A 14,974-nucleotide genomic window follows, 5' to 3' on the forward strand; every position below is an offset into this window, starting at 1 on the left:
CAAAATTGGTCATTATTTCTAAACCTTCCATTGGACACAACTAGAAAATACATATACATATAAATGTGTGTGAGAGAGAGAGTGAGTGTGTGTGTTCATTTAAAATGAAATACATTGTGGAGTTTAAACTGATAATTCCAATTTAAAATGAGCACCATAAGGATGCTTTTTCTCTCCCACATCTTCCTTCCTCCCTTGCCAAAAATCCCATTTTCTTAAGGTTGTTGGGGATGGCAGAATTATAATATCCCATGTCACTCATTGGCTTTGTTCCTCATCAGGTGATTGCAGAATGGCAGTACTAAAACTATCACTAACAGCACGATTACTGAAAACATAAAGAATCTAATGATTCACCTCATTGGTTGTAGGTATTCTGTTTTCTTATGTCAGTTTTGATAAGTTACACTTTTTAATAGGAATGTGTCTATTCTTCTAAGTTTATAGGTATTGGCACAAAATTATCCTGTATCCTTAATGTCTTTTAAACCATTGCTATCAATGAAATTGTATTCTCCTTTACGTTGTTACCATTATTTATTTGTACTTTGTTTTTCTTGCTTCATCCTATCAGAAGTTTGTTGATTTTATTAGTCTTTTCAAGAGTAAATTTTGGCTTTTTTGAGCCCCTGTAAGCTCTTAATTTATGTTTACTTCTGATTTTTCACCTCCTTTCTTCTATTTTCTTTGGACTTATTCTGTCTTTTTCCTCTCCTCACTTCTTAGATGAGTCACTTAGCTCATTCACTAGGCTGTGTTTCCTCATATAAATGTTTAAGACTATTAATTTCCATTTAATGTATTGTTATCAATAGCAATTTGTTGTGCACTCAAATTTGATAGAGTTCATAGTTCTATGAATTTTTCATGCAGTGTTTTTGGTATCTTCCTGAGGATGAAATTTCCCCTCTTTCGGCAAAGCAGTCTTGGTGATTTCTCCTTATTTATTGTTTATAACTTCATATACAGTATGGATGTACCTTGTTTTACATATTGTGTCTGTTTCTGAATGTTTCATTTGTCTCTTTCTGAGTTCTTCCACAAGTCCTCAAGTTGTTTTTTAAATTTTTTAAAAGTCAGTTTTATGAGGTATAATTTATGTGAAGTAAAATTCATGCCTTTGCGTATAGTTTTATGAGATTTGACAAGCTCATATAGTCACATAATTTTTGCCATAATCAAGATAAAAAAGAGTTCCAAAACTTTCGCACATGCGCTCTGTAGTAGCTCCGTCACCTTTCTCTCTGTGATGCCTACCTTCTCTTCAACTTCAAACTAGTTACAGGTTTCCCTGTAACCTCAGCTTTCTTAGGAGTTCCAAAAAAAGTTATAATTTTGCTGATCGTCTGGCTTTTGTTATTGTGAGAGTGGGAATGATGCTCTTTCCAGCCAGACACATTATTTTTCTTATCAAGTCATTTTTGGTAAATTCACATTTCCATATATCATTTAGTATTAACACTACTGTTTGAATATCTTCCATAGATGCATTTTCTTTTATATTCATGTGTATCTTCACTGAAGTTTTATTTAGTTCTGCAATGGTCTCTTAGGTACTTACTTAATTTGTATTTGAAATCTTTTTAAGTTTAGAGTTAAAAGATTAGCATTTTAAAATGTACTTTTCAAGTTTGTAAATACTCTGATCTCCTAATTTTTACTAAAAATTAAATATTGGCATACATTATCGTGGGTTATACTCTACAACTGGAGGACTTGTTTTGTTCATATGTAATCAAAGGAACATTAGAAAAACTTTAAAATGGGTAACTTTTTGATCGCCGGATTTACTCTTCATAGAGCTTATCATTTTAGTGTCCTTAGCTAATTTTAAGGTGATGTGAAAATTTTTTATTACTTCATTGCATTAAGGAATTGATTTTTGTTACAAAGAAACATTAATAAAATATTTTTGAAAATATTTCATCTGAACTGGTGGTACCTGTTGTTTTTTAAAATGTGGTATTAGAAAAAGTTTTTGGTGAATTTTTTATCAGGTATCTATAACTTATTGAATTGGTTTTAAATATTGTATTAAGTAAATGATAATGTGTCATCATGTTGGAAACAGCATTGCATATTTTAATTTTACCTCCCGGTTACTTTCATGGACTTTAATAGGGGGTTACTAAATGTTTCTTTTCTTTTAACCTTTTTGTAGGTTATTTTAGTGTCTGCCAATAAATTGACTCGTTATATTGAACCATGCCAATTAACAGAAGATTTTGGTGGGAGTCTCACCTATGATCACATGGACTGGTTAAATAAGAGGCTGGTTGGTATATTACAATGAGATAAAATGTTATTGCATAGAAATAAGATATATTTTGACAACTTTATAATTTTATTCTATTAAAATATAGATTATTTTTCTTTTTACAAAAATGGAGAATTATGTGCATACTACATTATAACATAATAGACAAATACTGTGCAGTTGGACTTACTTGATTAGAATTCTGATTCTAGTTGCTAGGTGTATGGCCTTCAACAATGTATTTAATCTTGCCTTGGCTTGATTTCCACATTTGTAATATGGTGATAATAAGAGTACCTACCTTTGTGTGATTATGGGTAAAATGAAGTGAATATACATATAAAGCATTTAGAATAGCACCAGATATGATATAGTAGCACTATATAAGTATTAGCTATTACTGTTCTGTCATTGATAGCATTAGTAAAAGTTGTAAATTTTTAAAGTAGAATAACAGTAGCATAATTTCTCTTTTATTTTTTTTTATTTTATTTTTTTTGAGACAGAGTCTTGCTCTGTTGCCCAGGCTGGAGTGCCGTGGCACAATCTTGGCTCACTGCAACCTCTGCCTCTGGGATTCAAGCAGTTCTCCTGCCTTGGCCTCCTGAGTAGCTGGGATTACAGGCACGCGCCACCACGCCCAGCTAATTTTTGTATTTTTAGTAGAGACGGGGTTTCACCATGTTGTTCAGGCTGATCTCAAACTCTTGACCTCGTGATCCACCTGCCTTGGCCTCCCAGAGTGCTGGGATTACAGGCATGAGCCAGTGCTCCCAGCGAACAGCAGCATAATTTCTTGAGGTGATCTAGTTGCTTTACCATTTTCAGAGAATATTTAAACATTAATTTGAATTATCAACTTGAAGAGCAGTTTGACATATTAAACATTTTCATTTGTGAAAATTTATCATCTTCGGCAATCTAGACTTCTGAAATCTGCTACTCTGTGTAATTTGATGGTTTTTTAAATTCAACTACTGAAAGAAAAAACGTCAGATTAACTCATCTTAGATTAAATGATAATTTTTTTGGAGAATAGTGAACTTTTGGTTATCTCTGAATGGTTAACTAATTCTGTATCCACCCAGTTTATTTATTTAGAGACAGGGTCTTGCCCCAGGCTGAAATGCAGTGGCATGATCACCACACACTGCAGCCTTTAACTCCTGGGCTCAAGCAGTGCTTCCAACTCAGCCTCTCAAGTAGTTGGTACTGCAAGTGCATGCCACCCTGCCTGACGAAGGTTTTATTTTTCGTAGAGATGGAGTCTCCTTGTTGCCCAGGCTGGTCATGAACTCCTGGGCTCAAGCAACCCCTCTACCTCAGCCTCCCAAAATGCTGGGATTACAGGCATGAGCTGCTGTACCCAGCCTATTTCTACCATATTTAAAAAGTGCTGTCAGTCAAGTGATTGTCCACTTTATTATGTACGTTTAAACAGACTTGCGCAAATTCCTTTTCAGAAATATTTGAAGAAATCATTAAAATTATAACTAATTTTAAATGCTATATGCATGTATGTAACAACTATTATATGAAACCAACATGTGTTGGTGATAGAATAACATAAAGAAATGTTCTGTAACTGTTATTAGAGACTTAGCATGTTCCAAATTACATGTATGTAATTAGAATTGTTATCGATGCAAATGTTTCTCAAAGAAACACTTATCTGGAGAATGAAGATAATTTATTGATGTATTTAAATTTTAAAAATTATTTATCCATGAAACTATTCATTGCTTTAGGAAACAGTTTTGTCTTCTCTTGTGTACATTGTTGTGCTCTGGTGGTAGAATTGCACTGACTGCCAGGGAAGGAAAACAAATCCTAGCTGGCCAATTCTATTGCTCTTAACAGATGATCCTTATTACATATTAATTTTTAAGACTGTTCTTGGTATGTTAATAAAACTCATATTGTAGGTTTTTGAGAAGTTTACAAAGGAATCTACATCATTATTAGATGAACTTGCTTTGATTAACAATGGAAGTGATAAAGGAAATCAGCAAGAGAAAGAAAGGTAGGTGGCTAGTGGCGTGCAATTATATCCTTTCAAAACTGTAATTGATCTGATAAAAGATAGCTCTATTGTTAATACAGGCTAAAAAATCTACAGTAAAAAAAGTCTTCATTCTATCAAAATTGATATACAATATTCATGAGAATTTGCTTTACATGTAAAACTTATTGGTTTAAATCAAAGTTTCTTCACAAAAGCCTTTTTTTTTTTTTTTTTTTTTTTTGAGACGGGGTCTCACTCTGGCCCAGGCTGGAGTACAGTGGCACGATCTTGGCTCACTGCAACTCCGCCTCCTGGGTTCATGCCTGGGTTCATGGGTTCTCCTGCCTCAGCCTCCCGAGTAGCTGGGACTACAGGCGCCCGCCACCTCACCTGGCTAATTTTTTGTATTTTTAGTAGAGACGGGGTTTCACCATGTTAGCCAGGATGGTTTTGGTCTCCTGACCTCTTGATCTGCCTGCCTCGGCCTCCCAAAGTGCTGGGATTACAGGTGTGAGCCACCGCGCTTGGTCCATTTTTAAATGAATAGTAATGTATTTACTTTTTTCTGACACTATGTAAAGTGTTTCAAGAACATATTTTCAAAAGAAACAATTTTCTGCCTTTTTAGAGTTATCTTCTTTCCTGGCTAAGAATATGAAAAAAGTTGCAGTTTGAAATACAATTATTATAACCCTTATTTGAATACATTAGCACTAAAATGTCTAGCTTATAGAACTTTTTCTGTTGTTGTAAAATATGTGATATTCGTGAATTGAACTTGGAGAATTTAGTGTTTTATGACATGCGATGAAGTAATAGTTGAGTTGTGTTATCTGAATGTAACTACCTAGATTTATCATGTTAACAGATTTTCCTTGATTTATAGCCTTGTCAGCTTTCACATTTCTGTTGGTAGGCCAAGTCCCCCTCCTCAGATAAAAAACACTTTAGCAAGCAAATTAACTATTCAGATCACTTGATTATTATTGGTCACTAGAACAGTAATTTTTCATTAGGAAATGTGAAAGAATCCTTGTCTTCCCTATCATCCTGTCTCCTTTGAATCTGACCTTGAAGATACAGTGGAACCTTAATAAAATGCTTGTTGTTATTCCATGAATCCAAATACAGTCACATATCAAGTTTTTGAGTGTAAGATCTTAGTTTTAACAAAATCTTGATTAAAACAAAGTCAAAATGTGAAAACAAATGGTTTGAATGTAAATCTGATTAAAGTCACCACAAGCAGTTAGGAATGTTTCTGTCCTATAGATGCCATATAAAAATGTAAAATTATGAAATTTTTTCTGTGTATATAAATATGTGATTGTGTGTGTGTAGATATCACACACACATATATGCTGTGGTTTAGGAATTGAAAATATCATGAGTTACTTGATGAAAATTAGCTGGACTTCTTTGCTTTCTGAATAGTCCATCAGAGTAAGTTTGATGTTTCTTCGTTATATTCCTTGGGAAAGACATCCCATGTTGGTGCCTATAGAAAATGAGTCCATGGTCAAAGAGTTTAATGCTGTTGACTATATTTCCCTCTTTGAGAATGACTATGAATATTGCAGATTATAGGTTCTAAAGAAGCAGTGCAGCAAAGAAACCTGTTTAATTGCTTCCTTAAAACATATCTTATTCAGGCTGGGTGCAGTGGCTCACGCCTGTAATCCCAGCACTTTGGGAGGCCAAGGTGGGTGGATCACGAGATCAGAAGATAGAGACCATCCTAGCCAACATGGTGAAACCTTGCCTCTACTAAAAATACAAAAATTAGCCGGGCATGGTGGCGCACGCCTGTAGTCCCAGCTACTCAGGAGACTGAGGCAGGAGAATCCCTTGAACCCGGGAAGCAGAGATTGTAGTGAGCCGAGATCACGCTATTGCACCCCAGCCTGGGTGACAGAGCGAGACTCCGTCTCAAAAAAAAAACTTTTTCGGTGTTTTGGGAAACACTTTGGAAAGTGCTGGTTTGCATGACTACATGAAATATCAAAACCTTGTATTTGCCAGTTCCTCGTGCAAGGAACTCACGTGTTATTGATTAGTTTCCTTTAAACCCCAGATCCCAGATAATAGAGTCCCTCCTCTTGCAAATTTTAATCAACCGTCTTTTTTTTTTTTTCCAACATTCTTTATGTCAATCCTCAGAAAGCATCTGAGGACCTAGATCAATTGACAAAAAGCAAAAAACTTAGCACAAGACCGGTCAGTTGCAGCAGCAAGGTCCTTGTCCCCTTTCTTTCCTTCATCTTTTCTTTCCTGTATGTGTTTAGGAAAATAAAGGCAGATGTCCAGCTGCACAAGAAGTATGATTAGGGAAGAGAGTACAACTGCTAGGACGGGGACACACACACACACACACACGCACACACACACACCCCTCTGGAATATAAGACAGAATATTTGCAGCTATCAAAGATTGCTGTAGGTAAATAAAGTTTTGACTGGAGCGTGGCTGCATGCATTTTTTTAATGTTAAATTTCTGGGTTACTATATGACAAACTTCATTTTGAAACAAATATTCATTGGATAAATACTAAATGGACTTCTTTGATATATTTGAAATAATATTATGACTAAAAACAGTAAACTGCATTTTTCCAAGTAGTTATTTTATGATTTATTATGTTGGTATTTCTCTGGCTACTAGTATTTACTTTTCCCAAATGGGCTTCCTTATGCTTAAGTTAGCATGGTAGAATGGTATGCTTCAGATTTTCATACTTTTGTGCCCCTGTTTTGATTTTTTATATATAAAGGAATTTTTAAAATTACATTGATAGAAATATGTCTTTTGAAAATTACTCATTTGGTGTTTTCCAGGTCTGTGGATTTAAACTTTCTTCCATCGGTTGATCCTGAGACGGTTCTTCAAACAGGTAAGATTTAAAAAATATTTGTAATAATAATCCAGTAAACCAATTGGATTGATTGGTTCATTAAATAAACATGAGTTCAGCATGAATGTGGTACATGTGGAAGGAACTCAAGGGGAAATTTTTCAGGACCAGGGACTGGTTTTGTGGAAGACAATTTTTCTGTGGACTGGGTGAGGGATGGTTTCAGGATAAAACTGTTCCACGTTAGATCATTGGACATTAGATTCTTATAAGGAGCATGCAACCTGGATCCCTCGCACACATAGTTGACAATAGGGTTTGTGCTCCTGTGACAGTCTGAGGCCGCCACTGCTCTGACAGGTGGCAGAGCTCAGGTAGTAATGCTTGCTGGCCTGCCGTTCATCTCCTGCTGTGTGGCCCAGGGTGGGGGTAGGAGGAACCCCAGCTTTATAATATTTTTAAAAATTAGTAATAATTATCTCTCCCTTAAAAATTTGGATTTATTTTATTATCAATAAAATGAAGATAAAAATTTTTATTTCACTGGGTTGCCCTAAGAATTATTGAACACTCCTTATGTGGCAGACATTGTATTTATGTATTTTTCTTTTTCATTCTCCTAACAAGCCTTTGAGATAATTAGTGTTATTTTATCTGTTTTGTACTGGAGGAAGCCAAGGTTTAGCGATAGAAAATAACTTGCTGAAGATCAAGTAACTATTAAACTCTCTCTCTCCATAGCTAAATCCAAAGCCAAAGCTCTACTGTTTTATAATCTTCGATGTAAAAACACTGATCACCTTGCAAAGCCTTGCACATAGTGCTGCCTGATATGTATATTCCAACCCAAATATCTCTGGTAGCAGTTTCACAAACTCTAGGAGAACCAAACTGTAATTTTTTCCAATTGAAATACCTCAATTTTATTTCTAATCTTTTTAAAATAATAGCTCATAACTCTAATCCTACGGTGTGCCACCTCTGAGCACTTTACATATGTTAATTCATTTCGGTCCTGTGAAATAGATACTATTGTCATCCCAATTTTAAGACGGGAAAGCTGAAGCATAAAAAGGTTAAGTAACTTATATAGGTTACACAGCTAGTAAATGCTGAAGCTGAGACTTGGACCTAGGCAGTTTGATTTCAAAGCATGCTCTTTGAGATCATGACACTATCATGACAGCATAGTGTCGTGATATCCACAAGGAAAATGATATCCACAAGGAAAATATTAAGGGTGACAGTTGTCAAAGTAGAAAAAATTAAATGTATTCTGATATTCATAGCTTTTATGAATGTATATAAAACGACTGTGCAAATCTTTAGAACAGTTACTTTTCCAATTATAAAATGTAATAAATAATAAAGAAGTAAATTCTGAATGTATTTGTTGTGTTGATTCAGGTGTCCTAAGTTCTTCCAGTATGATACACAGCTTATTTTGTTAGAGAACAAAGAAATACTTGTAATCTCTGAATTATTATATGTTTAGAAGGTACTGTCAGTAAAATACTGCTCTAGATTTAAAACTTAATTCCATACATATGTTTAACAGCTTGAAACTTTTTATTTTAATTCATTGAATTAAGCTTTTACAATTTCTGTTTTAAATTTAATTTTATATGCTACTAGGTCCTATTTTATATGCTGTTAACTTTTAAACTAAGGATTGAACGAGAATATAAAACGAAGAAGTTTAGAACAATCATAGGTACTTTTAGAAATTAGAAATACCTCCAAACCATAATAAAAGTTCAGTTGCTGTATATTGATAGCCATTTAAATTTAGGATATTATTCTAAATAAGGAAGAGAATTTAAATATGTGTGTTGTTTTGATGCCTAAATATTAGTCACAAAAACAATTTTTACCTTATTTACTTTTAAAATTATTTAATACCTACAGCTTTAGTTGTTGCACATTTTGCAATTGTAGTTCCTCATGTACGAGTGGATTTTCTACATGAGTTTTCTGTAATTGAGTCACATTCACTGCAGTTCTAACACTAGTACGGCCCGTTATTATTCACTGTTAATATGTTGTGAAGATTCTTATAAATAGAGATTATATAAATATTATTTTGTACTTGTAATAAAAACTTTCTTCTTTTAATCATTCGTTATACTATCACCTTTTTTTTAAATGCTATAATTGAGAATATGGATTAATACTGAAACCCTACAACATACAACTTGGATTAGTACCATCAGACAGAAATCCCACAGTATAATTTTGCTCTACAGATAAATAGGATTGTTTGGCACAGTATCCTGAGTAATTAATTCACCAATAACAAAAATGTGATTGATAGAAAAAAATATATAAACCGTATATGTGCCATATTTAATATGTAGTATAGTATTTCTATGGTGTATATATTTATGATATATGATATAGCATTTTAATATACTAGTTTACATAGTATATATGTATACACACATATACATATTAATATGTGCAGTTTTCCTATTTACTGTGATACATACATTTTTAAATTGCATTTATAACCTGATAGATATGTAGGTAGACAGATAGGTTTTAAAAACAAGGGACTAGAATTGAGAATATTGAGAAGTGAGAATTGCATTTCTTTACAGATATTAATTTCAAGTATCTTTTATTTGTAAAGGGCATGAATTATTATCCGAATTACAGCAGCGTCGATTTAATGGCTCAGACGGAGGGGTTTCATGGTCTCCAATGGATGATGAACTGCTCGCACAGCCACAGGTTATGAAATTATTAGATTCACTCCGAGAGCAATATACCCGCTACCAGGAAGTTTGTAGGCAACGTAGCAAGCGCACACAGTTAGAAGAGATTCAACAGAAGGTGATGCAGGTAGGTGTCTGATTTTAATATATTTAACTCTTTTTAATTCCTTATAATTTCTACTGTGTGACTATTAAGTCTTATATGTACTATATAGAAAACCTTAGAACATATCAAACTGGATTCTGAAACTTTTGAATTAGGTATTGTTTTACAAATAGTATTTGAATTAAAAGTTATTTCTACAGTGATGACATTGAGCATTGAGCTTAGTGTAACAATGAACTTCAAAAATAACTGATTCTTGGAAACATCATCAGTGGTCTCAGTGTATTCTTGCAAAAAATAACATTTCATTATTGATATTTGGTTTATTCTTAATTTCTAATAACTTAGTTTTTTGGTTAATTTAGGCATTATGAAGAGTATTTCTGTCCTAGCAAAATAACCCATGTAATGCAAATGATTCTAATATTAAATTTTTTTATAATACTGATAGAAAACATTAAATGTATTTAGTTGTTAGGAATTTTAATTTCTTTTAAAATTTATTTTTATGAGAAAAGTAGGCTAAAATACTAAAAATACTAAAGGAATACATTTCTATTATTTAGATTACACTCTGGATTTTTATGTTGAATAATTAAGAAAATAAATCTTCAAATATTTTATTTAAAAATACAAACTGGAAACATCTTAATTTTTAAATCTAGGTTCATTCACTCATTAGATAAACATTTATTAAGTGTTTCTTTTGTGGAAGGCATTGTGGTAGATTTTTTACAGTATATAAAGGTAAACTTGGTTTTTACTATCAATAAGTTTAAGACGAGAAAGTGTTAAGAGTCACAGGACATGACTGAGGGGTTATAGCCACTTATAGGAAGGATTATTTCTCAGCTGCAGGTAATCTGGGAAGACTTAGTGGGGGAAGTAGCATTTGAGATTGTCCTCCCAGAATGTATCTGATTTCACCAGGCAGTGATAGGTTTTGAAAGAATTGGCATTTTGGGGAGGATAAAGAGTAGCATGAGTAAATCATAGCAGCGTAGAATCCTAAGTTCTGTTGAGGAAAAAGGAAGCAGTAGGCACAGTAGGAAGTGGATGACCTTTTTGAGTCATTGAGTGTGATCCCAATCCCAGTTCCTCTGCTTAGCTGTGTGACCATTCACTATACTTCACCTACCTGAGCCTCGCTTGTTCTGTTTTCTTTCTTTCCTCTTTTCCTCTCTTTTTTTCCCTGTCTGCCTTCTTTGCTTAATTGAAACAGGAATGATAATACTCCCTTTGAAAGGCTAGTGTTTGGAAAGAACCCAGCTCTCAATCAGTGGTAGTTATTTTATGTATTTCTTTTGAACTAGACTCTACTTTAGAGGTCTAGTGTAGTTACTGGCAAACTTCTGTAAAATTCCAGACATTTAGACTTTGTGGACCATACAGTCTTTCTTGCAGCTGTGGCTGCTTAACTCTGCCATTATAGTACAAGAGCAGATATAGACATTGTGTAAACCAACATGTGTGGCCATTCTCCAATAAACTTTTATTTATTATACAAACACAGGTGGTGGGCCAGAATTGGCCTGCACAATTGATCTAGTTCATGACTTCTCAAATTAGAGCATCAGGATGTCATGGGAAAAAAGATTTGAAAGGAAGGAAGGAGTTGGATCATGGAAGATGTTGAATTTCAGGCAAAAGGATTTAGAATGTATTCCATGATAACCACATATAAACTGGATATTTCTGAGCATATGTTAATTGTACATGGCTTTTTCCATGGACTTCATTCATAAGTTAAAGAGTTTGTTTTAAATGCAGGTAAGTTTTAGCCAATTAGCTTGAGATTATCTTTGAAAACCACTAAGATAGAGTAGCAGAGCAGTACAAAAATCATATTCTGAACCCAAATAATCTGAATCTACCCTCTTCTACCACTTCCAAGCTGCTTGACCTTGGGGAGAAAGAAAGTCCTAGTTTCTATGTCATAGTCTCCTCTTCAGTAAGCAGAGGATAACAACAGTAACCACAATAGCAGCAACAATAATGCCTACTTATTAGGACTGTTACAAGAACTAAAGAAGATAATTTTCATGAAATATTTAGTGTTTGACACATAATGAGTCCTCTTTTAATAACACCTGTTAGTTCATCCATTAAAAAAAATGAATGTCTACAGTAGTATGACATTGTCCTAGGTTCAACAATGTGATGGTGAGTAAAACTAGGATTGTTGCTTCCTGGGACATATTTACATGATGACACAAACAGCTGTGAAATTGCAGCTATGACAAGTGCCAAGAAGGAGAGTGATGGGAATAGGATTAGGATGAGTAAGAAGATACTAGAGACGAATCATATTTCTGACTTGTAAGACTTGGTGTCTTAGCTTGCAAGATAATGGTGTTGCCCACCTAGGGAACACTGGGCAAGATTTGGATATTACCGTGGGTGCAAAATAGTGTGGAGAATCATGAGTTTGGTTTCAGACTTGTTAAGTTTGAGGTGACTGTGACTTCTAAGAGAATATGTAGAAGGGTAGTTCAGAACAGGTCCAAACTTCGAAGTCTGGGCTGGGGTATATTTGTTTGTCATCTGTGCGTGAATGGTAATTAAAAGCATTGATGTGGATGAAAATTGCCTGAAGAGAAAGTTGAGAGAGGTAAGAAGAGTGCTTTAAACTGAACTTTGAAAAACTCTAACATTTCATGGCAAGGTAGAGGAGCACGCACCTGAAAAGAAGGCAGTGAAGGACTGGCCAAAGATGAGAAAGTGTGAAGAGTTCTTTGTCATGGAAACCAAGGGAAGAAAGCATTTCAGGGAAGGAGTTTTACAAACCTGTCAAATGCTGCTGAAAGGGTAAATAAAAGGACTTAAAATGTCTGTTAGAAAAGCACAAGATTGAGGTCACTGGTGACCACAGGGCATGGAGTGGCAAGGCCAGGAGCAACAGTGGAGTGAATTCAGGAATGAAAGGGAGGTGTGGTGAAGGAAGCAATGAGTATCGACAAGTGGTTGATAAGTCTGTCTCTGAAGGAAAGATGAGAAATAGAGTAATGGCTATAAGTGGTGGAAGAGGGGTTGTATTGCATTGCGAGGGCTACCATAGCAAACAGACTAAGTGATTTAACAACAGAAATTTATTTTCTTGGAGTTCTGAGATCAGGAGGTCAGTAGGATTGGTTCCTTTGAGGGCCATGAAGGAAGGCTGTGTTCCAGCCTCTCTCCTTGACTTGACGATGGCCTTCTCCCTGTCTTCACATTGTCTTCTCTCTCTATGTGTCTGTGACCAGATTTCCTCTCCTTATAAGGATACCAGTCATACTGGATTGGGCCCACCCTAAATACCTTATTTTAGGTTAATTACCTCTTTAAAGACTCTGTCTCCTAATAAATATTGTTACAATCTGAGGTACTGGGGGTCAGGACTTCAACCAATGTATTTTTGAGGGGAGGGACACAATTCAACCTATAGGAGGGGTAAGGATAGTTGTTCTTTCTTTTCATGATATGAAAATCTTTAAAGATTGCTGGAAAGTGTTGCGGGGAGAGGTTGAATACACAAGAGAGAAGGAATAATTAATACTATCAAGTTCCCAACAAGGTGGAATCAAAGCACAATAGAAGGGATTTGCTTTAGAATGAAAGAGGGAGAGCTCTTCCTGTGTTGCAGGAAGAAGGATGGCTAGGATTGCCATAGGACCATGAGGTTCCTATGACTGCTGCCCAGTAAACAGACCAGTTATACAGACAGCAGAGAAAGAGTTAATTCTTGCAGGGCACTGAGCAAGGAAATGGGAAGAGACCCTCAAATCCATCTCTTTGAGGAGTCTTTAAGGCTAGAGTTTTTAAGGGGATCATGGAGGGTAAGGGGCTGGAAAATTGGGGTTGTTGATTGGTTAAGGCGAGGGAGATGAAGTCAGCAGGATGTGGAAACTGCATTATTTGGTGAGTCAGCGTCATGGGCCCCTCCGACCAGCTGGCAGAGTAGTTTCGTCAGTATGCAGGACCTGAAGGAATGTCTCAAAGTGAAAACAACGATTCATAATGTTTAGTTTGTTATCTATAGAACAGTTCAGGGAAACTATAATCTTGTAACAGGGTCCATGATTCTAGGTCAGTAGGCAGCAAACAACTATGAGGAAGCAGGTGAAACTGAGCTGACCTAACAATTAACTTTCAACATGCTGCAAGCTTGGTATATTTTCATTTCTCCCTCTTCTTTCTTCCCTGATTAATTTTACAAAGTTTATAGGGGCGGTTTTAGGATGAGTCCAGAGGTGCTTTGTGTGTAAATCAGGCATCAGGAAGTTTGAAGGAGTTACTGTGTGATGTGTCTTTTTTTCATAAAGAGGAAAAGGCCATCTGCTTGATGGCACAAATTGCAGGAATGGTGTTTAAAGAGGATCAGTGGTTTGAACAGGCGGAGGTGATTAAAAATTTTCTTTGTGGGGAATCGAAGAGTGAAATTATCACTGTCAGCCTAAATAACAAACAAAGAGAGGCTCTCTAAAAGGAAGAGATTATTTGTTTTAGAGAATAGAACATTACAATGGGAATACGCATGTCATAGTAAGCTGTGTGCATATTCAGAGAGGTAAAGGAAGACAAACATTTTTAAAGGAAAAAAATGAGGATTACGTAATTGTTTTGAAATAATTGTCTTTGATTCTAAAGATCAATGAACAAGGGTGATGTGCCTCTGAGGTTGGACAGGCAATTGCTGGACAGATGTCCTTGCAGAAGAATTTTTTTTTTTTTTTTTTTTTTGAGACAGGATTTCAATCTATCACCCAGGCTGGAGTGCAGAGACCCGATCATGGCTCATTGCAGCCTTGACCTCCCAGGCTCAGGTGACCCTCCCACCTCAGCCTCCTGAGTAGCTGGGACTACAGACACATGCCACCATGCCCAGCTGTTTTTTTTGTGTGTTTTGTGTAGAAATGGGATTTTACCATGCTTCCCAGGCTGTAGAAGTATTTTTTGTGTGAAGTTGCAATGCCTTTGTGTATAGTTTTGGTTTTTGCAGTCCTTTGTGATAGTTTTTGTTAGCAGGCATACAAGCATGAGAACCTCTTGCCATGGCT

At 35.4% G+C, this 14,974-nt stretch overlaps 1 protein-coding gene across 4 annotated transcripts in view; it reads left to right on the forward strand.

Moving 5' to 3' along the window:
• The window catches only part of SESTD1 (SEC14 and spectrin domain containing 1), a 154,210-nt gene that overhangs the window by 103,214 nt on the left and 36,022 nt on the right, over window positions 1–14,974 (forward strand). For all 4 annotated transcript variants that reach the window (XM_050750546.1, XM_050750548.1, XM_050750547.1 and 1 more), the window contains 4 exons: window positions 2,162–2,275; window positions 4,183–4,280; window positions 7,099–7,154; window positions 9,748–9,959. In XM_050750546.1, coding sequence (XP_050606503.1) covers window positions 2,162–2,275; window positions 4,183–4,280; window positions 7,099–7,154; window positions 9,748–9,959 — 480 coding nt within the window. The remainder of the gene's footprint in view (window positions 1–2,161; window positions 2,276–4,182; window positions 4,281–7,098; window positions 7,155–9,747; window positions 9,960–14,974) is intronic.

Source organism: Macaca thibetana, chromosome 12 (assembly GCF_024542745.1).
Source record: "Macaca thibetana thibetana isolate TM-01 chromosome 12, ASM2454274v1, whole genome shotgun sequence".
NCBI lineage: Eukaryota > Metazoa > Chordata > Mammalia > Primates > Cercopithecidae > Macaca > Macaca thibetana.